Source organism: Microcebus murinus, chromosome 9, assembly GCF_040939455.1.
Source record: "Microcebus murinus isolate Inina chromosome 9, M.murinus_Inina_mat1.0, whole genome shotgun sequence".
Lineage (NCBI taxonomy): Eukaryota > Metazoa > Chordata > Mammalia > Primates > Cheirogaleidae > Microcebus > Microcebus murinus.
In genome coordinates, this window is record NC_134112.1 from 41,281,247 (window position 1) to 41,308,301 (window position 27,055).

Sequence of the window (27,055 nt, forward strand, 5' to 3'; positions counted from 1 at the left end):
TTATGAATTGATGGATGCTTGGGATGATTCCAATATTTTGCAATTTGTGGCTTGTGCTGTAATAAACATTCTACTAGTGCTCGTGTCTTTTTGATAAAATGACTTTTTTTTCCCCTCGCTCATATTCTTCAGCATCTTTCCCCAGTATTTAGGTGAAATTTTCTAAAGTGCAGTGCTGGAGTGATGCTGCTGAGAGTGGATGTGTTCATTTGTTTCCTGCACTCTAGAATATGAGTTGTCTCATTTGTTTTCTTGTCATCATGGGGGGAAATTCCCACACTATAATGTGGGGGGCAGACTTTATGTGCACATTTTAAATACTCATTTCCAAAGGACTAGCTTCACTATACAAACAGAATAAATGTGTATATAAATGTGTTTTCTATGGATACATATTACTACAACTATTCGTAGTGTCATATGTTCATTTTCAAAATTCAGAGTTTCTTAAATCACCCATAGAGTTAGAGAATCATGTTATCCATTTGTTGATAAACTTACACTTTAATAAGGCATATAAAACACATGGGGAGAGAAAGAAGCACATAATTAAAGAGAATGACCATGTCCTAGGAAAAGCCAAGCATACTCCAGCCTCAGGGCTTTTGTACTCCACATTCTTTCTGTTCAGAGTCCTCTTGCCCCTGATACCTGTATCCTTTGCTTCCTCACTTCCTCCAGGTCTCTGCTACAATTATCACCTTCTCAGGAAGCCTTTCCGAGACTACTCCATATAAAACAAGAATCTTCTACAACCCTTCCCAAACCCTGTGCTCATCTCTCTCTTACACTGCTTCATTTTCGCCATCCAGCAGACTTTTGTTGCTTATTGCCCAGCCTCACCCCCTAGAATATAGCCATCATGAAAGCAGAGACTTTGCTTTACTCCTTGCTTATCTCCAGCACCTAGAACTTTAGGTGCTCGATAATATTTCTTGGAAGGGGGAGAGGGAAGAAGAGAATTAAGAACTAAGTGTGGTTTTAGGAAAGCTAAAACCTGGAATGACCCAAGGTTTATGAAACATTCTAATATCAACAAAACCATTGTGAGTGGGAAGTAGTACCTAGAAAGACAGGCCCACTATTGGGAACAGATGGTTTACTATATTTTATGTTCCTTCTTCATTTATTAGTTCAAATGCTTCAATAATGAATAACTTTCCCTCATTAACTATCACGTCATCCTGAAGTACAGATAGTTTAATAGGAAAGGCAGGATAAATGTTTGTGGTTCCTTGTAAAAATATTGAATTGGTTCACTGGCATTCTCTGTAGGTGTTCAATGATTTTTTTTTTTTTTTTGGCTTTCTGTTTATTTGTTCATTTTCTTTCTTTTAAGTGTCGTTATGAACTCACAGATTTGAATACATTTGATGTATTTTAATTGTTGCTGACATTAATGTCATTGATGCTCAAATTGTCTCATTTTTGGGTAGTGGGAGCCTTTTCAGGTTGACTTGTCAGTCCTTTTGACATGGCCCTGGGAGTAGTCTTCCTTGCTTTCTGGTACAAGAAGATATTTTAGAATTATCTTATATATTTCCTGCCTAACCTTGGAATTAGCAGTTTTGTCAAGGAGCCCTGATTACTCGAAGAGGATCATGATAGTTAGAGGCCGTGAACTGGATGCTAGGGGTATTGATTGCTTCTGAGTTAGTCATTATTTGTAGACCCTTATAGTGGACAGAGCTAGAAAATATACTTTTGTATAATTTAATCTTAATAATAAAAGCAAAGAAAGCAAACCACTAATCTTCTATTTTACTTTCATCTCCATTAACGAAAGTGGTATATAAACTGGAAACAATCAAAAGGAGATCTTAAGGAAAAGTTAAAGCTCACTCTATGAAAGGACCTAAGGTATACTGGTTATATTTCAATACATTTAGTCACCAGACTTAGATGAATTATGTTTGAGAAAGAACTCATGTATGTAAGCACAGAAATACTGTCAGTGAGCTTTGAGAAATCAGAGGTGCTATTACAAAAACAGCATAACAAGCAAATATTATCCTATTTTTAAAAGAGAATTTTAAAAACTTTTAAAATTCAATATATTAAATTACACTGCAATTCTTAACCAAATCGAGAACTGATTACTTATAGATGGTTTGTAAGCAACTTAGAAAAAAATGTGATTATTCTGAAGCAGAATGTGTTTATTTTAAATCTAACACCAGACTAAGCCTATTTCTCTTATTAAATTTTGTCTCATCCTATTTTCTTTAGATAAAAGAGAAGAAAAGCGAGTTAGAGATTGGATTTTAAAAAAAGCAAGATCCAGTTCTTTACTGTTCATAGGACACATCTTAAATGTAAAGACACAGATAGGTTAAAAGCAAAAAGATAGATTAATATATAGCCTGCAAATCCTAACAAAAAGAAATCTGAAGTAGCTATATTAATATCAGACATAAATAGACTTCAGAACAAAGACTATTACCAGAAATAAAGAGGGATATTTATTAATGATAAAAGAATCAGTTCATGAAAAGGATATAATAATACCAATTTGTATACAACCATAACATCAAAATACGTAAAGCAAGAACTTATAGAAAAAATAGACAAACCTACAATAATAGTTGGAGATTTCAATATTCTTCTTTCAGTGATTGACAGAAAAAGTACACAAAAATCAAAAAGGATATAGAAGACTGGTTAGCTATCTTGACTAATTGACATTTACAGAATGCCCCATCCAATATCAGAATATACGTTCTTTTCAAGTGTTCATGAAGTATTCACCAAGATAAATCATATTTATATTTATAAAACAAGTCTGAATAAATTTTTTAAAAATTAAAATCATGTAAAATATGTGCTAGCTACAAAAGAAACTAGAAATTAATAACAAATAAATATCTGAAATTTCCCCTGAATAATAGGAAATTAAACAATATTCATCCAAATAGCCCATGGGTCAAAGAAGCCATTACAAAGGAAATTGGAATATATTTTGAAACAATTAAAATGAAAATATGTCAAAATTTGTGGGATGCAGCTAAAGCAATGTTTACAGGGAAATTTATATCATTAAATGTTTATATTAGAAAATAAGGAAGTTCTCAAACTCTTATCTTAAACTAGAAAGAAAAGAATAAATTAAAGCTATGTAAGGAGAAGGAAGGAAATAATTAAGAGCAGAAACAAATGAAATTATAAACAAATAAATAGAGAAAATCAATAAAATCAAAATCTGGTCCTTTGAAAATATCAATAAAATTGATTAGCTCTAGTCAGATTGATCAGGAACAAGAGAAAGAAGATATAAATTATCAATATCAAGAATTAAAGAGGACATTATTATAGACACTACAAACATTAAAAGGATAATAAATATTATTAACAACCTTAAGCCAACATATTTGATAATTTCAGTGAAATGGACAAATTCTTTGAAAGACAAAGTACGAAAGCTCACTTAAATAGAAATAAACAACCTGGTTGTCCTGTGTCTATTATATTAATATATTTGTATTTAAAAACTTTTCCACAAGGAAACTCTAGTTCTGTATGGCTTCAGTGGTGAAGTGTGCCGAACATTTACGGAAGAAATAATATCAATTCTGCACAAATTCTTCCGGAAAATAGAAGAGGAATGAACACTTCTCAATTGATTTTATTAGGCCAGCATTATCCTGATAGCAAAATCAGAAAAAGATGTTTCACAAAAAGAAAGCTACAGACTAATATCTTTCATGAAGATAGACAAGAAAAATTATTATCAAAATATTAGCAAAAGGAGATGGACATGGAATTTCTTTTTGGGCTGATGAAAATGTTCTTAAATTAATTTGGTTATCATTGCACAACTCTGGAAGTAAATAAAAACCATTGAATTGTACACTTTAAATAGGTGAATTTTATGGTATGTGAATTATATCTCAATAAAGCTGTTAAAAATATTAACAAATAGGATCAAACAATATATAAAAAGGGTAATATATCTTGTCTAAGTGTAGTTAATCCAGGGAACGGAGATCAATTTAAAGTCAGTCAATGTTACTTGCCATATGAAGAGACCAAAAACAACAAATCATATAATCATAACTATCAATCCAGAAAAAGCATTTGATAAAATCCAACATCCATTCTGGATAAAAATTCTCAGCAAATTGTAGTAGAAGGGAACATCCTCAACCTGATGATGGGCATATGTGAAAAATCTACAGCTGACATCATACTTAATCATGAAAGACTGAATGTTTCCCCTCTAAGATCAGGAACAAAATAAGTGTGTTTGTTCACATCAACTTCTAATCAACAAAATCATAGCCAGTACAGTAATAAGGAAAGAAAAATAAATAACAGACTTACAGATTATAAAAGAAGAAATAAAGCTGTCTTTATTCTTAGGCAACATGATACATGTATATAGATTTATCTACAAATATATATACATAAATAGAAAATTCTAAGGAATCTCCAAAGGAACTCTTAAAACTAACCATCAAATTTAGCAAGGTCACAGGATACAAGATCAGATTCCAAAAATTAATTACATTTCTAGTAAGGAACAATTAACAATTGAACTTTTTAGAAATTATAATTACAATAGCATCAAAAATATGAAATACATATCAATAAATTTAACAAAATATGTGCAAGACCTGTGCACTAAGATCTGAAAAAGAAATGCCAAGAGAATTTAAAAACCCAATACATGGAGAGAGATACTATGTTCATGGGTCAGAAGATATTGTTAAGATGTCAATTCTTTCCAATAAATCTGTAGATTCAGTGTAATCCTAATAACATCCCAAAGGCTTTTTGGTAGAAATTGATAAGCTGACTCTAAGATATGTATGGAAATGTGATGCATGTGGAATAGCCACACCTATTTTTAAAAAGAACAAAATAGTAGGATGTACACTACCTTATTTCAAGACTTATCATGAAATGATAGTAATCAAGACAGTGTGGTATTGGTATAAGCTTACACATATAGATCAAAATCATAGAATAGAAAGTCCAAAAATAGACCTACAGATGCATGGCTCATTGATTTTTGCCAAAAGTGCCAAAGTAATACAATGGTAATTGGATAGTTTTTCAATAAATGGTGCTGGGACAATTGGGTATCCATATGCAGGAAAAGCTAAATTAACCTGCATCCATACCTCACACCATATGCAACTATGAACTTGAAGTGGATCATAGATTTAAATGTAATGGCTAAAAATATTAAATAGCTAGGAAAAAAGCACAGGAAAAAAATCTTTGTGACCTTAGATTAGAGAAAAGTTTGTGAAGGCACAAAAAAACCCACAAAACCATAAAAGAAAAACTTGGGAAATCAAACCTAATCAAAATTTAAAACTTTTTTTTGAAAATCACTATAAAGAAAATGGAAGGCAAGTTCAGACTTAAAGAAAATGTTTTTAAATTTAGTCTGATAATGGACTTGTATTCAGAACATATAAAGAACTCTTAAAATTCAGTAATAAGAGAACCCCATTTTTGAAAATAAGCAAAAGATTTGAATAGACACATTACTAAGAATATATGTGGCAAATAAGACATGAAAAGTTCAGTATCATTAGTAATTAGAGAAATGCAAATTAAAATCACAATTACATTGACTACAAATCCATTAGAATGACTAGAATTTAAAAGACTGACAATGCCAAGTGTTAATGAGGATATGAAACAAATAGAATTTGTACTCAATGCTAGTGGGAATGCAAAATTATATAGTTACTTTGGAGAAGAGTTTGGCAGTTTCTTATAAAGTTAAACACACAACTTACTATATGATTCAGCAATCCCACTCCTAGATATTTACGTGAGAGAAATGAAAACCATGTCCACACAAAGACTTGTGCCCTGATATTTATAACAGCTTTAATCAAAATAGCCAAAAATTGGAAACAATCCAAATGGATATACAAATAACAGTGTATCCATACAATTAAATACTACTGAGAAATAAAAAAGAACATACTACTAATATATGCAACAAAATTGATCTTGAAAGAATTATGCTGAGTGAGAGAACTCAGCCACAAAAAAAGACTGGACTACATTATATAATTCCGTTTGTATGAAACTCTGGAGAAGACAAATCTAATCTATAGTAACAGAAAGCAGATTAGTAGTTGGCCAGGGCTGAGATTTGAGGGAAGAAATAGACTGCAATGGGAACTTTTAGGGGTGATAGAATGTTCTATATGGTGATTGTGATGATAGTTGCATGACTGCATACATTTGTCCAAAAACTCATGGAATTCCACACCTAAAATTAAACTGTAGCTCAATAAAGCTGATTAAAAGCAATGATGAACTCACATGTAGAAGACTGAAACAAGACCCACACCTTTCACCTCTCACAAAAATCAACTCACGCTGGGTAACACACTTGAACCTTATGTGTGAAACTATTAGAATTCTAGAGGAAAATGTTAGAAATACTCTTCTAGATATTGGCCTAGGCAAAGAATTTATGAAGAAGACCCCAAAGGCAATCACAGCAGCAACAAAAATAAATAAATGGGGCCGGGCGTGGTGGCTTACACCTGTAATCCTAGCACTCAGGGAAGCCGAGGTGGGCAGATTGCTCAAGGTCAGGAGTTCAAAACCAGCCTGAGCAAGAGCAAGACCCCGTCTCTACTATAAATAGAAAGAAATTAATTGGCCAACTAATATATATAGAAAAAACTAGCTGGGCATCGTGGCGCATGCTTGTAGTCCCAGCTACTTGAGGGCTGAAGCAGAAGGATCACTTGAGCCCAGGAGTTTGAGGTTGCTGTGAGCTAGGCTGACGCCATGGCACTCACTCTAGCCTGGGGAACAAAGCGAGACTCTGTCTCAAAAATGAATGAATGAATGGGGCCTGATCAAATTAAAAAGCTTCTGCACAGCCAAAGAAACTGTCAAGAGAGCAAAGACAACCCACAAAATGGGAGAAAATTTTCGCAAGCTACACATCTGATAAAAGGCTGATAATTAGAATCTATTTAGAACTCAGGAAAATCAGCAAGAAAAAATCAAACAACCCTATCAAAAAATAGGCAAAGGATATGAACAAAAACTTCTCAAAAGAAGACAGAATAATAGCCAACAAACATGAAAAAATGCTCAATATCTCTAATCATCAGGGAAATGCAAATCAAAACCACAATAAGATACCACTTAACTCCAGTGAGAATGGCCTTTATCAAAAAGTCCCCAAATGATAAATGTTGGCGCGGATGCAGAGAGAGAGGAACACTCCTACACTGCTGATGGGACTGCAAACTAGTTCAACCTCTGTGGAAAGCAATATGGAGATACCCCAAAGTGATACAAGTAGGTCTACCATTTGATCCAGCGATTCCACTACTGGGCATTTTACTTTTTGAAAAAGACACCTGCACTCAAATGTTTATAGCAGCACAATTCACAATTGCAAAGTTGTGGAAACAACCCAAGTGCCCATCAATTCATGAGTGGATTAATAAAATGTGGTATATGTATACTGTGGAGTACTATTCATCTTTAAGAAACAATGGTGATATAACACCACTTGTATTTTCCTGGATAGAGCTGGAACCCATTCTACTAAGTGAAGTATCTCAACAATGGAAAAGCAAGCACCACATGTAGTCACCAGCAAATTGGTATTAATGGACCAACACCTTAGTAGACAGATAGGAATAACATTTATTGGGTGTCGGGCAGGTGGGAGGGGGAAGGAAGGGATGGGTATATACAAACACAATGAGTGAGATGTGCAATGTTTGGAGGATGGTCATGCTTGAGGTTCTGTCTCGAGGGGGGAGGGGGGTATAAGCAATATATGTAACCTTAACACTTGTACCCCCATAATATGCTAAAATTTTTTAAAAAAGCAATGATGAACATGATGGTGATGAAGGCAGTGGTGGTATCATCTCCCAGGCCCAGAATAAACAGATACCCTCTGTACTTATTTTTGTCTCTAGAAAACAAGGTCAGTGGTGACCACAGTGCACCCAAAGTTAGTGGGCTGATTTTTTCTACTGTGTTGAGGAGTTTGAGCTAAAGTACCTTAGCCAGATTTCTCATAATAGGTGTTCTGCTCAGGCTATGTGGCTATATCTAAAATGATACGGTCAACATTGTTGACCAGGGATTCCTGAGATGGTGTTGTCTGCACATTTTGTATACATCTCAGACTCAGAACACTGCAAGTCACATGGTCAATGGTAGATCCATGACCCTGTGCCCATGGTTTACTATAAAGAGCATGGATTATAAAATCAAATACAGCTGAATCTGACTCTAATATTTGCATGTTAGATAAATATCTAGGTCTTGATTTCCTCTCTATAAAATAGGGATTTCCCAGACAAATGTTACAGCATGTAATTGGTGGTATATGATATATGGAAAGGGTTCTCTGTTCATATAAATTTTAGAAACACTGGAATAATTGAAGTTAAAAGGGGATCTTTATCTTAGAACTTCTTAGAGGCTTTCTGGGGAATTTCCAAGAAGGCAAAAGTGAGCAATCTACATTAGTGCATTCTTGTTTCTACTTAACAGAAAGCCATCTTGATTCTTTGATGCAACAGGAGTAGTTAACTAGAAATCCCACATAACCATTAGACAGGCAACTGGATCCTAGAACTTGAGTTCTACCAGGATTCTGTCTCTTCAATTTTCTTCATACCACAAGAAACTCAAGTGCCAGAATCTTCTGCCCCATTGCTTTAGCCACTAGAGAAGTATTGAGACTTAATCACTCTAGTTCCAAGTTCAAAATTCCTAAGGAAGGGTTTAGATTCACCTAGCCTGGATCAGGTGCTTTCACTGAATCAGCCAACTATGATGCATTACAGTTGACTCACTTGGGTTAAGATGCCCATGTGGGAGTGGCCTATATAAAAAAAAGCATACCAGCCCCATTTAACCCATATTATTAAAGAGAAGGAACACTTTGCAGTGAGGTAAGGGTATTGTTGAAGGGAGAACAAAACACAGATAACTCCTAAATTCTACTCTTGGCTGCCCACACACATGCATGGTACGCACACAGTCACACACATTTCTTGTCATAATACAATATCACAATTGCGTCTGCCATCAGTGGATACGTTTATAATAATTCAAGTGCAGTAAGTATTAATTAAAGTGATTCAGCAAGTCACTTGGTTATCTGACCATCGAGAGATCTCAGTTCATTGGTCTCAGACAATAAGATCCTCTTTTAATGAAGTCAAAGACCTGACCTTCTGTTTTCTAAGTGACTTCAGATAAGCTAGCTTAGACTTTCTCTTGTGGCACCTTATTAAAGGCCAAAAGAAGTAATTGGTATATTCTATGATCTTAAAATGTTTCCCTAAGTGCAGGATGCTGCCTCAGAGAAAAGTAGGGGTAAACAGATCAAGTTAATGAGGGAGGAGTATTGAGAGCTGGTTGGGAAAGAAGGCCAAGAATTCTGACATGGTCTAAGATGTCCATGGGAATTTGGTAGGAGAAGAATCAGCTGGTCGGAAAGGCAAGTTAGACAATGACATTGGGTTCGGGTGGTCAGATACATGGGAGTCATCCTCCACACCCCAGCATTTAACCCCTCACCAGGTCCTGCTCTACCTCCTAAATGTCTCTTTGGTCAGAGCACTATTTTCCATATCCCGTATCACTCCCAAGTGTACTGTCGTCTTTCCCCTTGAATCCAGATCTATTCTTATTTATCTTTATCTCTCTCCTCCAGTCTATCTCCACATTGCAGTGAGTGTTCTTTTCAAACTGAAAATAGGATCCTGTCTCTTTCTTGCATAAAAGCATACAATGTTTTCCCACTTCTTCCAGGATAAAAACTAAAATCCTGAGCACACCAACAAAGCCCTGCTCTAGGATGTGCCCCAGTCCACCTCTCTGCCTCATGTCACACCTCCCTTCTGCTTGCTCTCAGCAACCCAGCAGCACTTGCCTACTCTCATTTCTGGAGCATGCCTTATAGTCTTCCGCCCTGGGGCCTTGGCAGGTGCTCCTCCCTCTACTGTACTACTCTCTTGCCTTGCACATTTAATCATGCTCAGCTCTTCAGAGTAGAGGTTGAGCACCACATCCTCCCAGGACAGATATCCCCTGGGTCAGAGTCCTTGGTCCATAATTATTGTGGGACTGTGTGGCTCTTCTTCTGAGCATCTCACTCAATTTGTAGTTATGCCTTCACCGAGATCTAAATTCCCACTGGACTGCCAGTTCTACTTGTGCTCGCTGCTCGCAGCATATGGAAGATACTCAGTAAACATTTGCTGAATGAATGGATCCAGGGAGCAGAGCTATCTCCTTGAAGAAGATACAAAATTAAGAGTAGAATGGTTGCTTTGTTTTATTTTGTTGCTAAAGGGAATAAAATACTTAACAAAAAAAATGTAAAACTACTCTCAGATGATTTGGTTGTAGGTACGAAGACCTTTCCGCTGGGTGGATTGAACTGAAAGGATGAATAGCTTTGCTTCACCGTATGTAGTTCTAGTTGGGACTAAAAGTTAGAATTTCAGGTTAAGAGGAATAAGTACAAAAAAGTGCCGTAAAGTTTTGGCAGTCAAGACATTGCTGCTTTCTCTGGTAAATTGAATTTCTGTGGCCTGAGGAAGGCAGGACCCAGACTAAAGAGGGTCTAATATACGCGGTCATTTCCTAAAGCTTGGAGAGTAAGAGGAGAGAGGTGGGGGTAACAGAAATGCAACTCAGAAATAAACAAAGGGTACATTTATTTGAGTGAAAAATTTTTAAAGAGCCTTGAAAACCACAGGAGCTCCTCAAGATATTTATGTAATTGAATATAATTTATCAGGGATTGAGAGGAATAATAATCAAAACATTTTTCACTTAAGTGCATCTGGAGGCATATGAAATTAGACTCTTGATGGTGGCCTGTGCGTGGCTGTCTCCTTGGTGTTTTGTCTTCAGGCTGCAGGCTGGAAATGTGTTTTCTAGAGCAGACATGGAGCACAAAATATTAAATGAGATTTACTGTATTCAAAATGCCCAACAGTGTAGCATCCTCCTTGTTTGGCAGGGAAAGGGCTCAGCATTTGGAAACTCAGCAGTGCATTAAGTATTTTAGTAATCATTGTTGACACACAAAGCATATGGCCTTTCAGAACTCACAGGGTCAAGTGTTGAGTTGTCTTCTAGTTTTCTAAAATTACCTTATAGAATTCAAACAAAATTAAACTAGGGCATATTTCAAACTATATTAACTCATGAGTTTTGTGTTAGAAGCAAACGAAATAAGTTTTCTCCTAGGATGTAAGACTATCTATGAGTAACTGATTATATTACTGTAAAGGAAAAAAGAAAATTCACACCCCCCCCAAAAAAAATTAATTTGTATTTCATTAGAAAATTCTAGAAGCTCCATATAAATTAGCCAATCTTATGGATACTTTACATTCATATTTACTATGTACCTCCTAGTTATGCTTTAAGACCTACCTCCTCTCAAAATCCTCCATTATTTCCCATTTCCTTACAGTTTAGATCAACAATTTCTGGCCACAATAATACTGTAAAATATGCAGCCACCATAAAATGCAATGACTTTAAACAATGAGTATTTCTTATTACTCACAAGGCTGTGGGTCAGCAGGGCCATTCTGGTCTTTCTGGGCTCACTTAGGTGTTTCTGGCCAAAGATAGATCTGTTAGGACAACTGGTCTCTCCTCGAGTCTCTTGTGTGCATGTTTCTCATTACCCTCCAGCTGGCCAGGCTGGGCATATTCTCATGGCCATGTCAGAGAAGCCAGAGCAAAAGTGGAAACATGCTAGCATTTTTTTTTTCAAGCTTCCAGTTTTAGTATATTTGTTAATATTCCATTGACCAATGCAAGTCACATGGCCCAGCCCAGAGGAAGAGCAGGAGGACACTACAAAGCCACAGTGCAGACTGTGGAGATATAGGGAGGCCATCAGTTGGGGCTCAATGCCATCATCCTACAACCCACCCCCGTCCTACCCCACTGCCAGCATTAATCCTCTTTTTGTCTATGCTATCTCTGTTCCTCACTCTTAGTTCTATTGTTATACTTTCCCCGGCGTATTATAGTAATAATATAGTTGCTAACTTGTATGTCCTCTCTAAAAGGTTAGGGGGTCCTTATGCTCCTGCACATTATTTCATAAATATTTAGTGACTACCTGTTATGTGTCTTAACAGACACCCCAGTTCCTAGCACTGGTTCTGACCAGTAAATATGTGTTGAATCAATGCACACGTGAAAGCTCGCACCCCACGTGTATTTCCTTCCCCTTCAGAGGAAAAGGCTGAGGACAGATATCTTTCAGGATCCCAGTCGAGGAGGCTTTCCTGGCCCAGGCAACTGGTGACCCACTGGGGGACCTGCAGTGAGGATCTCAGCTGCCGAACATCTTCCTTCCAGACTCCCCCACGTCCCCCCTTCAAAGCTCAGGTTTTCATTTTTCTGTCTCGCTGGTCCTCTCAAAGCAAGGCAGAAAATCACAGACACTTAACTCATCCTAGACTCTTTTTCTAGTCAGAGCTCCCAAATAACTTAAACTATGGGCTCTTTGCTATACAGTGAAGAACGGTCCAGCTCATGGTATGGTCAGTTTGAGAGCAACTGGATGGCTACTATTCTTTAATCTTTCAAGCTCTGTAGACCAAAAATACAGAGAAATTCTTAGGAATTTTTTTTGTATAGCTATAAACACAAGATTCTATTCATACAGGGTATTAGTTCTATCAGTGTGGTGTTAAATGTGCTGCCTCATTATTTTCCAATTCCATAGGCTTCTACAGGGAAAACTTGTGTTTCTGGGTAGAATTATAATTTTGAGCTTCTTGATTTTCCAGTGAGTAGTGTAAGTTGCTTGAGAGGCAGGCTAATTTAGAATGCCAGCCCTGCCCACAAATTACTTGGCCTGATGAATTCTCCAACCCTCATCAGTAAGAGACAGTGATGACAGAAGCCAAAATAGAACAATGCTGGCACATGATAAGTAAATCGTATCAATTCTTAGATTTGCTATTATAATATAATGCCCCATAATTTTATATGTTATGAATATTTTGGTATTATTAGTGGTAAAAAAATTGATGTAGATTATATCAAATAATCTACATATTTATTTTTATTAGAAAATAAAGTCATTCTTAAACTACTTTAAAGGTTATACTTTAAGTGCACTCAAGTACCTTACCTTTTGAAATGGCAGGAAAAAATCTTTATGTATTCAACAAATATGTATATCAGCACCTGGTTGCCAAGTAAAGTACTAATGAACAAGGTAGACATTGTCCGTGCTCTCCTGGTACCCTAGGATGAAGGAGCTACAGATAATAAATCAGCATTACTTCCAGCTCTCAATAACCTACCTAGTATCCACAACTTTGTCCATTATCTGAGATCAATTAATATTTTAGCTCACCAGTTTGAATACATTAAATATGTAGCTTTTTTATGTCAATCATACATCAATAAAGTGTTTTTTAAAAAAATATATTGGCTGATTTTCCCTTGGCAAGACATGATGTGGTGACACTTTAGATCGGATAAAGGGGAAATTTTGACTTTACAATTTTTAATGCAGCTGTATCAAATTTTAAAACTTTCTATTTTATTGTTCAATATTGCATAGAATAGACATTTCTGAATCTTCCCCTGACCTTCACTGCATCCCTGGATTACTGCGTGGTTTAGGATGGATGGAGGATTGCTAGTATACATTACTCAGTGGTAAAAGGTTGAAAGTTTATCAGTGGGGATAGTTTATTTAGGCTGTGTTAAAGTCCCCTCCTATGAGATCTTAGACTGGATCCTGAATCAGAAAAAAGACATTGGAGGGAAAACTGGTGGAAAGTAAAGTCTATAAATTGGTAAATAGGATTGTATTATCATAAGTTTCTTTGTTTTAACAAACATACCTTGTTATGTAATATGTCAACATTAAGGAAAACTGAATGAAGAGTATACAGGAACTCAGCTTCCAAGGACTATAGGAAAACAGTGGAGCAAAGGTTATTCCCTTGCCACCCTGCATATGCCCAGACTTTTCCCAACTACAGGCAGTTTGTGAATGCCTTAAGAGGGAAGGAATTATAATATTAGACTAAGAAAAGTGTAATTAAGATGGTAAGTCTACTGTAAAACCACAATGTGCAGTACTCTTTGTTTAGGTCCTTTGGTGGTAGAGAATAGATGTTGTAGGATCTTCTCATGTGCTGAAATTTTCAAAAATGTTTTCATATATGAAAGAGAAAAGGCCCACTATTGATCTCTTCTCACCTGCAAATTTTAACTACTCAAACAGTTTGAGTAATTCAGAGATTGCCCTTTACTTTCACAGGTACAATCACAAGTACGCCTTGCAAAAAAAAACTTTGATAAATTGAAGATGGACGTGTGTCAAAAAGTGGATCTTCTTGGAGCCAGCAGATGCAATCTCTTATCTCACATGCTAGCAACATACCAGGTAACAAAGTGATGTTTGTACGATGAACCAAGAATGGCATGAGTTTCAGATGTCTTAAAAATTGTGTTTGTACCCAAAGTATGGTTTGGGAACTATGAAGTTTTGAGTGCTTTTTTCATAATTTACTTCCCACATCTCTGCCTTCTAGGGTCCTATGGTTTAATCAAAACAAATAGTAGCTATTCCCTATACATACAATGTAATTTCCCACTTCTCTGTATTTACTTAGGGCATTCCTTTTACTTGGAGTCTCTTTCTCCTCCATCTGTGCTTTTAGAAATTCCACTCTTTTTGATGTAGCAGACCAATTGTCATGTCCTTCAGTAAGCCTCCTCTGAACTCACTTAGTACTAGGCCTATGTCTCATGTCATACTTCCCTCATCGGCTTGTCATTATTCAGTGCGCTGTCTTTTGTCTCCCTGATAGCCTCTGCATTCCTTCAGGATAGCACAGTGTCCATCAGCGGTGCTATTGAGCACCAACTAAGGGTGGAATGGGAATATAAAAATGAATAAGAACAGGCTCCCTGTTCTCAAGGAGCTCAAAGATTAGGAAGGAAGTTGCAGATAGTAAAGTCTGACTATATTTATTTTCTATACCCTAGAACAGAACAGGGTGGTGTGTTAAGTGAAATTAGTGCTAAGAAAGCCAATGAGAGTTTGAAAAGGAAAAAATTGAATCAATGGAGGGATCACAAAAGTAGATTGTTAATGATTAGCCCAGGGTTGTGGAGGGTGGATCAGATGAGACAGAGAGACTGGAGAGGAGGAAGTCCCGGGTAGTGGGAGAAGCAGAAGGCTTGTGAGGCAGCGTTTGAGGAAACCAGAAGCATTTAGCTTCACTGAAATGCAGGGTGTGAACGGGAAATGTAGGAGATGATTGGAATCATAGTTTAGAGGATGTTGAAAGCTACAGATGGTCACTCTACCCAGGGACTCGTGACCAGAACTGGATATTCAGAATATTAATAGCTTACTGTCTTTCTTTACAGACTACTCTGCTTCATTTTTGGGAGAAAACTTCTCACACAATGGCAGCCATCCATGAGAGCTTCAAAGGTTATCAGCCTTATGAATTCACTACATTAAAGGTATGAAAGCTAGAGAGACTGCTAGAAAATCTTATGAAAAGTAAAGTTTTGTTTATATCACAAGCAAAGTCCATAGCAGCAAGCACCATTATTCTAAGACTCAGAATGCCAAAGAGAGAACTATGCTCCCAGCAGGGTCTTTTTTACTATGTCAGCATTCAATACAATGATAAGCTACTGCAATCCAAAAGCACAAACTGAACCTTGGGATACATGTGACTGGGAGATGAACTGTGGTGGACTTGGGCCTAATGGTTGGTCCTGCTCCTTTAAAATACTTGTTTGAGGTTGGGCATGGTGGCTCATGCATGTAATCCTAGCACTCTGGGAGGCTGAGGCAGGAGGATTGCTTGAGGTCAAGAGTTCGAGACCAGTCTGAGTAAGAGTGGCACCCCATCTCTAGTAAAAAGAAAAATTACGGGGCATCCTGGCACATGCTTATAGTCCCAGCTACTCAGGAGGCTGAGGCAAGAGGATCGCTTGAGCCCAGGAGTTTGAGGGTGCAATGAGCTACAATGATGCCACTGCACTCTACCAAGGGCAACAGAGCCAGAGTTTGTCTGCATGAATGAATGAATGAATGAATGAATGAAGTTGTTTGACATTGCTAAAGTAAAGATTGCACATGTCCCACATACTCGGCTAATGTTAATTATTAAATTCAAATGTACTGCCTTGTGGAGATGTCTTCCCCTTCTGCCTTACTTCTGAAAAATATCATTTTATTTTGAGAGTATTATCTAACATAGAATTAGATTTATCCAGAAGGCTACAATAATATTTTCTATTTGAAAAAGCAACATTAAATTCCATGATTTTTCGACTCAGAATGAATAAAAGCAGAGTGTCTGATTCTCAGTGTTGAAACTAAATATGGAATTATTTTTCTCTGTCACGGTTACGGGGGATGAATGCATATGGAGATAAGGAAGTGATTTGGGTTCCAAAAGGATTTTAGGAATGGTGAGAGAGAACAGTGGGTGCTTTGTTGCTAGGTCATATCTTTGAAAGAAAAAGACCAGGTACAAACTAGCTGAAGCTCATCTTGAAATTGCCTTGCTTTTAACTTTTCAAGCAATTTATAAGTGTCTCATCACCTTGCTTGCCAAAACATTAAAAACCTTTTTTTTTTTGTCTTAAAATGCTTTTTGATTTTCAGATGTTTGTAATGTCACCGCATCTACAAAAGGGCTAAAGACAGAAATGCTTTAAGACCCTGACCCTTAAATTGAAAGTCCCAAGAGTAGCCCAGAAGAGCCCACTCACCTTCTGATACACCTGACCTGACTCCAGGCAGGACACCTGGCCATGGAGTTTGTTCCTCATAATCCCCTCCCAGTTGGTCACTTGCCCACTCATTGGCACTTACTGCCATGCTACGTGGTGAACGCATTCAGAATATGCACAGTTTTGCTCTGTCAACCAAGCATTTCAGGGAGGGGCCTTTTATTTCTTACGTATTCTCCTTTGTCCAGCCAAACGTTTTGCACGCAGTGGGCCCTGGGCCCTGTCACACTGGTAATACTGCCATTGTTGGTAGAGGCTGCATTTCTTCTCTGTGGTTTGCTGCTATTTTCAACACCTTAGGAAGCACCCATCCCAACCAAGCAGATTGGTTTCAATTATATCTCACACTATTCACAATCCTTATGCAGGCCTGAGTAAAATGCCATGGATTACTCTTTGCTAAGACAGAGGCTTTTAGGTTTTAGAGCATGAGTGTGCCTCAGGTTTTGTTTTATGTACAGTTTCAAAGATTATCTGTCTGTTTGCAAGACAACTGTACATAGCATAAATCAGCCAGGTGGCAGATGAAATGATACCTACCAGTACAATTCAGAAGAGCTTCAGGTTTGAGTTAATTGCATATAAAGTACAATGTGAATTCATGAAATTGATGTTGTGCCACAGCATGGGAGAACCCATATGTGTATCCCTGGCCTCCTGTGCTGAGGAAAATATGGCTCCTTAATTTTTGCCATGATATTCATCCTGCAGAGAGGATCAAGCTGATTATGTTAGAGGATTTCTGGGCAGAGAATGCAGTGAAAGTTTGATGGCCGTGGTTCAGGATATAATACGACTCTCCATTGCCGTTTATAGCCTCAGAGCCTTCCTTAAAGTATGGTTTAAGTCATAGTTCCTGGTTTAATTGTAATATAATGTTAGTAGGAGGGATACATCTGTTAAGGTATAATGATGTTGTAGTAATATCGAGAATAAGTGTCCAGAACCCAACCAAATAAACTGGACTTTTATTACCTCTCAAGAATGCCATTCATCTAGGCTTTTGACAATGACATGTTGTTTTATTAGAATCTTAGGCTGATCACTAATTATTTTCTTTATGTGGACTCAAATCTGATATAGTAGAATCGTGTTATTACACAGCTCATTATTACATAGATATAAGTACATCGCATTATCATATTATATGCTATAAAACAGAAAATGAAAACCATTAATACCTTATGTATTATGGTCAAATATGAGGATATTATTGGACTTCTCGACCCCCTTGCACCAATATTTTTTTAAATACATGTACTGTATTTATTGGATTTTTATTTTACCATGTCATCTCTTAATGTACATCATTTTCTTCTGAATGGCAGTGTGTATTGATGATAGATATTTTGAAATTTAAATAAATATTTTTACAATTAATTTGTTCTCTGGGTTTACCTAAACAAATAGCCCCTTAAATGCCTTTTGGGACTCTGACTGGAAGGAAAACATTGTCTTTGGAGAGGGTTGCCAAACTCTGTTAATGAAAAGCAAGCCATTTGTTTTCTTTGCTTCAGGGTGTATTCTGAGTGTGTTGGTAATTGTGCCATTGCAGCTGTATTTCCTGACTGTTAGGTTTATGCTTGATGAAGGATGATAATGTGTTAAACACTTGGTGCGTCCTGTTTAGAGGGAAGAGTCTTTTGCTGTAGAATAACAGGGGTATAACTCATACTCCCAGAAGTTCAAAGTTTTACTTTTAATGAACCTTTCTCTAAGAAATAAGTAATAGTTCTTTTATAAAATAATTTTTATTATAAAAATGAATTGAATCTTCACCTCATACAACTTGAAAAATATCCAAGTGACTATTGTGACATTTTGTGAATAACTTATGTGACAACAGCGACTGCTTTTTTACCCAGGCCTAACATGATTATATCAATTCTACTTTATTGACACATTCCTTCGCCATTTTAATTGTATTAGAATAAATAGATTTTTGTAGCATTTTAACTTTATGAGAAATTCAGCCTTGAAATTTAATATTACAAAAAATTTTTAATCTAGTAATTTTTTAACAGCTCAAATTTAAAGCTGAGAGACTATCTTCTAAGTGGTTTCCAATGAAAGAAGCAATTCTTGGATCTTGTATTTTCAAACAGCAAACATGTATTACTAACCATATATATTTTGCACGAATTGTCATTAATGTGTTAATTTTATATTGATTCCAAATCATCTGGGCATGTCTTTCACATGGGAGAAATTACCAACTCATGGGGATAGGAATGGAATGTTACTAGCCAGATCTTGAAAACATGGTCACTTTTTTTAGAAAACGTAATTTAGACTAAGAGTTTAAAGCATTTTTTAAAAACTAAGTAAAATTCTGTCTTGTTAGGAAAGCAGTACCCCATCTTAAACTGCCAAACCTCAGATGTGGTTGTGTTTGCTTCATTCCTCCAGGAGGCCTTTACTTACACATTTCTCCCCAAATCCAGAACAGGCATTAGCCAAAAATATAAAATAAAAAGCCTCCTGGAGTCAAGTGGCTTTTCCCTGGAAAATCTGTTTGTATCAGTGATCCTTTCCCCTCTCCGGCGTGCTGGCAGCGGGTGGGTGGTTGTCTTTACAGAGAAGTGAGCATCGGGCCCTTTGCAGAGGCAGACACGACACACTCGCCCGGGGACAGGTGGAGGGGAAGGCACGTCCTCCTGCATTGGTATTTCTAAAGAGACCAGAGTGCCTGTATTTAATGAACGTGGCTGGTAGCAAAGTATATTCCTGTGACGTGCCCCACTCCAGTGTTTCGGGAGGGAAAGCCAGGTTTTTGGCTTTCCTCCTTAAGTTCCCTGGTTATGTGATAAAGCAAGGCGTGTAAAAGAACAAGCTCTGGAGCCCGTTTTACATTGAGCCATGCGTGCTGCGTGTCAGCCACGTGATGGTGGTGGTGAGAGTGGTGAGGGTGGTCGGGATGGTGGTGGCAGTGGGAAGGGGGGCTGGTGGTGCGAGAAGAGGTAATGGCGGTGGTTGTGATGGCGGTCGAGATGGTTCTGGCAGCAGTGAGGACAGCGGTCATGGTGAAGGTTCCAGCAGTACCTTACTGCTGGTGATGGATGGACGTAGCAGGAGTTCTGTAGCGGATCCAGAAGACAGACATTCAGAGCATCGCTGCAGGAGGGTTTGTTGAGGTTGCTAGGTTCAGTAGCCCAGCTCCAGTTACGTCCTCACTCTCCATTTCCATCCTGGACTGTTAGTTTGGCACGAGTTTCACGGGCAAGGCTATGAAAGGTGGTGGGATGGGAGGTCTGGCCAGACCTCTCCCAAGGCTCACCCAGCCCCCTCCCTCCCTGGCTTCCGCAGACATTCTGGCGGCTGCGTTGCCAACCCTGTCCTTCAGTCCTGCCGACCTTGGCCTGGGCTCACACAATTCCCACCAGGGATTCAGAAGGGCTGGGCAGGCCTGCAAGTGAGAAAGGCAGGAGGGCTTCCCGTCCCTGCAACGGGCTAATTCTCAAACACACTTTGAGAATTTGCAACTGGCTTTTGATCTGTGCCAAGATCCTAACTCTAAGGAAACCTGAATTCGAAAACGTAACTGTGAGCATGTTCAAAAATAACCGTTGAAACAGATGTGCCAATGTTTCCTCCTTTCTCTCTTGGGGTGTAGGTCTGAGCACTGTCATATGGAACATCATTCTGGAGACCGAAATGCTTCTAGCTTTCAAAATTCAAAAAACATCCTTTTCTGAATTTTGTTTTTCTCAGATTTGTATGCCTAGCAGCCGCCTTCTACCCACCTCCACATTTCTCAGTTAATCACTTGAACATTTTCTGACAGGCCACATGGCTCTGTAGTTACTTGCTTTGAAAATAAAGCCATAATAGTTTTTATGAAAATTGGGTAAATATCCCTGCAATGCTATTTTAGTTACCAGTCCCAACAAGGCAATTACGCGTGGCGAGCGTCCAGATTATCCTTTTAGACTTTCAAGTTTTCTCTCGGTGTCATTACGTTCCACGGCATTTCGCAAAGCTATTTTTTTCCCCAGCCGCTCCGGGCCGGATCATTGGAAACAGCACATTGGGATGCATCCAGGTCACTGAGAACAGAGGGAGCAGAGGGACTGACCAAGGCCACCCCTGAAATCTGAGGTGGACGAGTGGAGTGTGGCGTGTCATTTGTTCAGCCCCACCTGATGGTGACTGGCGTCGGTTCTCCCCGGTGGCTGGTGGCTCAGGTCCTCTCCACAACTGTGGGTGCTTCTCCGTCCCCCACCTCCCTCACTCATTCCCTAACTCCTCCTTGAGGGGAAAGGAAAAAACATTACCATTGTGTGGGCAGTCACTCTGTGCCAGACGCACTCTGCTGAGGGTGAGGTGAAATAACGTCTAGGAGAGTGTGTCATACGGTATGTGTGACTCGGATGTGCCAAGATTGGATGTTACAGTTAATAATCCTGGTAGGCTCGGCACGGACGTATAGAAAGTGAGTGTATGTCAGTTGGCCCTCAGAATAATCCTGGGACATTGGGTGTACTTGTTTCCCGGGTTTCAAATGAGGAAACTGAAACTCAGAGAGTTCCAGTAGTTTGCCCGAACCCACACGCCCAGTGTGCGGTAGATCTGGGGACAGGGGTGCTCCTGCTTTTTCTGCCCTGCCGTGTGCTGCTCCCCAGCACTTCTGGCCCGGAGGCAGGGTTGGGGGAGAAAGCCAGGAGTGCCACCTTTCAAAAATACAGCTGTAAACTTTGAATTAAAAATAACACTTTTGCTTGTAGGCAAAATGTATAATTTATATGTCCCTCAGATACCTGGAAACGAGCATGAGTCTTCTTTTAGAATTTGGCATGGAGTCCTCTCCATCTCCTTGGCACTTCTTATTGAAGGGGGGAAGGGGGATTCAATCCGCGTTCTTGGCTTGGGTATTTAATACCCTTTCTTAACTAGTTGCAGAATTTTTAAGACCTGGATGCAAACACTGCTTCTGCCCAGTGGTGGTTGAATGGCCTGAAGCGGGTCACTTCCCCTCTGGAGTCTCCATTTTCATATCAGGAATCAGGAGCACAATGTGTGTGTGGGTATTGCAAGGGTTGAATGAGATGGATAAAACATGCAGTGTGGGACCTACCACAGAGGAGCACTGAAGACATCTGATTCCCTTTAGATCTTTACAAGTCACTGATAAGAAAGCAAGTTTTGAGTGCTTACTCCGAGCTTGGCCCCGTGCAGAAGCATTCTCTCAGTTAATCCCACAACTTAGCTCCGTTGTTCTGGCGGGAAAACAGAAGCCCTCCAAGGAGTGGAGCCAGTGTCCGTGTCACAGCACTACTTGATCCATTTGCAAAGTCCCATCTCTTTCCAGGACAGTAGGGATGCCTTCCCACCATCGATCTTCTATCTTATTTTAAAGAATGATATTATATATCTTATTTATGATTGTGATTATTTTTCTCTAATTATACTCTTTAACCTTTTTTGTTCTACAGTACAATTCAAGGTTATCTCTGGGCCTAGATTAATAAGTGCTTCTTGAATAATGTCTTTCTAAATTTGTGAGTGCATGGTGGGGGCGAGAGTGGACATATGAATGGTGAGGCTTGTACACATCATCGTGGCCTCTGCTTTTTATTTCTCATGTGCTATTAATGATACAAACACAAACATACACACGCCCAACCAAGTTGAGCATTGTTTTAAGCATGCCCCACTATTTTGAGCACTTTTGTTTTCCTTTTTAGACAATTATTTGGCACCTTCACATGCATGCAGTGTAATTAATGGAAAGTAGCATAAGAAAATTAAATGTCATTATTAAAGATTAAAGAAGATACTACTCAGTTGTCAAAGTTAAACATTGAATTTAGGTTATTAGAACTGGCTGCTGGCCTCGTGTGTATGAAATCTGGTTTGCTGAACAGTTTTGCTTTCCTTCAGATGAATGCTGTTGCTTTTATTTTCCCTAATACAGGAAGTAGTAACTCCCATTATTATATTAAGCTGTTTCCTTTCTAAGACACTTTTGCAAGCTGGGTCTGCCCGTTTCCTCTGTCATGCTGATCTTATATATTGTGTGTGCTTCCTGAAACCATTTAAGCATTGATGGAAACTATTAGCATGTTAGTGCAGCCTTAATAGAAAAGAGTTACTTAATCTAAAAACATTCTTTCCTCCACAGAGAATCTTTTTGTCTTATATGATGCTATATGGTGCTTATAACACAGTGATTTTCATGAGCAATTTTCATGAAGGACTGAGTGGGCTTGGGCTTTAGAAAACAGAATGCTTTGGAGTTTTCATTTCTGAACATGGATTCAAATGTGGCTTCCATCAGCCAGTGGTTGGACGTGGTTCATCTGATGCTGCCTCATCTGTACACAGCCAGGCCTCTGAGACTCATTTTGCCTGAGACGGTGTTTACGTCACACAGAAAATACTGAAATACTGTCCCCGTTCTCCCAACACACACACATACTTTTAAAGATGCTATAGGGTTAAGCATTTTCAGCTGAGTTGTAGACTTCAAAATAATCTGAAGAATTCACCTCCACCCGCCACCCCAGGTGAGCCTTCATAATCAAACCTTGGGGAGGGTAGTCGTCCATCTCTAATATATCTTGGATCTGAGAGTCACACGAAGGGACTCATTTTGGGGGAGGAAGAAGGGGATATGATTTGTCCTTCACTATCTTTCAAAGTTCCCCTTAGCCTCTTTAAGTCTTTATACCATCCTTCCTAAGAAACCAGTTCCATATGTGTTGTTGGGTTTTTCTTTGCTACATAAAAGAGTATTTAGCTTAGTTTGATCTTAAAATTCTTTCTTGCTTCAAGAGATGCCCCTTGAAAATGTTCTAAAACGGATTGTGATGATGCTTGTACAACTCTGTGAATACAGTTAATGCTCACTAACATTCTCGATAGGTTCTTGGAAACTTCAACTGTAAGCAAAATAATGTGTAACAAAGCCAACTTGCCAAAGGCTAACTGATACAAGCAAGAGTTAAGTTCCTACAGCGTATTTCTGGTCACAGCAACATCACCAAAATTCTAAGTAAAGACCCAAAACACTTCTAATATTAACCATTGAAACAAATCCAAGCTACACATCCATATAAGAAAGATTAATAGAACCAAGTAAGATCGTGTTTACCCAGTTTTTGGTGAGCTGTGATGGTGGGTTACATCAAGGAATAAAGGTTTGCAGTGTGAAAATTGTAAGGAGTATCTCCTTTCACCATACAATTCAAAACCAGTCACAAATGTGGCCAGCTCACAGAGTGCTTTCCTGCCACATTTGTTGTCTTGTGTCTGTGTGATTATCACATACTTGACAGATTTTTATTTTATGATAATTTGTATTCATTCATTCATTCATTTTCTAACCTACTTGCTCCAGTTGAGGGACCCAGGAGGCTGGTGCCTCTCCTGGCAGCTCAGGGCACCGGGCAGGAGCCCACCCCAGCCAGGACACCATCCCATCTCAGGGTGTGCTCACACCTACACCCACACTCGCTCACACTGGGACGGTGCAGGCGCTGGGCCAGTTCACCTAACAGGCGCAGCTTGGGGATGTGAGAGGAAGCCAGAGTACCTGGAAAAAAATACCCAGGCAGACATGGGGAGGACATGCCAACTCCATACAGACAGTGGCCCCAGCCAGGAATCAATTTTTTTTCTCGTCAACATTGTAATGAAACAACTTCGAACAAAATGTCATTATTCAAGAACCTGCTATATGCTATAAGTTGTGCACTTTAAAAATGGGTGAATTATATATCTCAGTTAAATGGGTGTGTGTGTGTGTGTGTGTGTGTGTGAGAGAGAGAGAGAGAGAGAGAGAGAGAGAGCATGTACACACAAGATTCCCCTTGGTTCAAAATTCTAATACTTAATGAACAAGCCCGTGTGCTCAGTGTTCATTTTGCCTGTGGTTTTCTAAACCTTTTCATGTTACTCCCCTGAGCCCTTCCATTTCCTAGCTAAAGAGCTCTAGTTTTTTTTTCAGTTTAACCTTCTGTACATTAATTTATCAACCAACAAGTACATATTTAGCACCTCTCCTGAGCTGCAAAAGACAAATTGTTATAGGGACAATGGTAATGGCAGAAAGGAGCAATTGTCACAGGAATTATTAATAATAAAATAGCAGTTGGAACCACAGCCATTCTGTTGGAGAGGCCACAATAGTGACTTAACTGTGATTGTCCGGAGAGGGAGCCAACAATTGAGTCCCTGCTAATGGGCCAACAGGGGAAGGGGTTGAAAAGAAGGAATGAGTGGTTTACATTACAAAGGGATTGTCTCAGAGCTGCTCAAGTGTGGTTATGAGGGGAGGTCAGGCTGGAGACAGAAGGGATGATAACCGTGGAGCTGTCAAGGGCATCTCAGGGGTTTAGGCAAGCGCTGTGGCAGCTAGACACGGCCGGCTGAGAGCAGACATGTCCTGGTCCTGCCTAGCGTTGATTGATAAAAAGGAAACACAATGAGAAGATAATCGAGCAAACCAGGAAGCCTGGGCAAGTGTCACAGAATTTAAAAGTAAGTCTTGGGAGCCATCAGAACCTTGGTTGAAAATACTCTTGGTTTCACTTTGACCAGAATTGGACCATTCTGTGGGGAATAATACTGTTGGAAGGGTGTGTGTGTGTATGTGAGAATAAAATGCTCTGATTGGCACATCAACTGAAAAGAGTATGTCCTTGACATCTGATGAACTCCTTCTCATGGTTGTACATTTCCTAAATACACACATACACACACACACACACACACACACACACACACACACACGCATGCCCAGCTTATACCAGGTGCTTTAGGGTATACAAAAAATTATGAACACCTAGACTATAGTGCCTATTCCATTTGTCTCATTTGTTCTAATACTGACCTTTGTAGCATCTTCTCCTCCAGTCCAGGCTGCCCCCAAAGATTATGTATTGCATTTAGTTGTCATGCATTAGAGAGACAGAGCAAAAGAATTTAATGAAACAAAATGGGGCAAAATGTTAAATATTGATGAATCTGGGTAAAGGAATGTTCTCCCTGTGCAACCTCTGCTGACCTCTTTATCCCAGTCTCATAAGATTTGTACTCTTGCCAAAGAGTACACTGCAGCCCCAGTGGCATTCTTTTTGTTCTTCAAGCAAGCCAAGCTATTACCTTTAGGCCTTTGACTCGGAGCCCCCTCTTCTCTCTGAGCTGCACATGGCTGGCTTCCTCTTATCATTTAGCTCTCAGTTGAAATGTCACTTCCAAGAGAGGACATCCTGCTCACTGAAGTAATGACTTGCTATCTTTCTGTATTAATTATCTGCCTAGACCCTTGTCAGCTAATAATTTTGTCTGTCTTTTTCACCCGTGTATCCAAGCATCCAAAACAGCACCTCACACTAGTTAGGTGCTCAAAAACTATTTGTTGAGTGAATGAACTAATCTGCGTGTCCAGAAACATGGAGTCATTACAAATGATAGCAATGCTTTATGGATGTGCTTTATGCAAGAAAATGCTTTAGAACTCCAATCAGGGGACATATACTCGAAAAGAAGACCTTGGTCCTACATTAGAATATTAGTGAATTAATGCACATTTACATGCTACAATTTAATATTAAATGTTTAAGATATATAAAATCTTTTTATATTGTCCACTCTATTAAACTTTTTTGATTATGAAATAAATATATAAATTGTACTGCTTAAGAGGACATCTGTCTATAAATATATATATATACATACACAATTCCAATTATATAAGTAGTATTTTTTTTATATATGAGTATAAAAAACAGAAAGGAAATATAAGAAAATAATAACTCGTCACTTTAGGAAAATAGAATTATGAATAATTTTTACTTTTTTATTTTCCAAACTCTCTGCATGTGGTTCTATTATTTTTCTAATTTATAAAATAATTTTGAGAGACAAAAACATAATACAGGATAGATAAGATCCTAAATAAAACTGTAAATGCAATTTGGATATGGAAGGATTTTCTTGAATTTGGCATGCTGAGTGAAGCTGTATGGAAAATCGTGGTAATTTATCTGGGCTTTGAAAAGACTCATAGGATTATTGAGGGTGAAAATACAAGGTAGAGAGAAGTAGAATGAACTGAACTTTAGGCTGAAGAAGTAGAATGAACAAGGGTAGGAAGGGAGCTGCTAGCACATAGGAGACCATGAGGAGACTGGCCTAAGGGAATGGAAAGCTTATGTGTAGGGGCTGGTAAGAGAGCTAAGATAGGATCACATTTTAGAAGATCTAAAGGGCCAAGAGGTTTAGATTAGAAGTAAATAAGGAAGTTCTTCTTATAAAAAGG

General features: G+C 38.5%; 1 protein-coding gene across 21 annotated transcripts in view; it reads left to right on the top strand.

Moving 5' to 3' along the window:
* Window positions 1-27,055, top strand: part of ICA1 (islet cell autoantigen 1) — a 148,783-nt gene that overhangs the window by 93,394 nt on the left and 28,334 nt on the right. For all 21 annotated transcript variants that reach the window (XM_012757107.3, XM_020289833.2, XM_012757109.3 and 18 more), the window contains exons 7-8: window positions 14,288-14,413; window positions 15,406-15,504. In XM_012757107.3, the coding sequence (XP_012612561.2) occupies window positions 14,288-14,413; window positions 15,406-15,504 (225 nt within the window). The remainder of the gene's footprint in view (window positions 1-14,287; window positions 14,414-15,405; window positions 15,505-27,055) is intronic.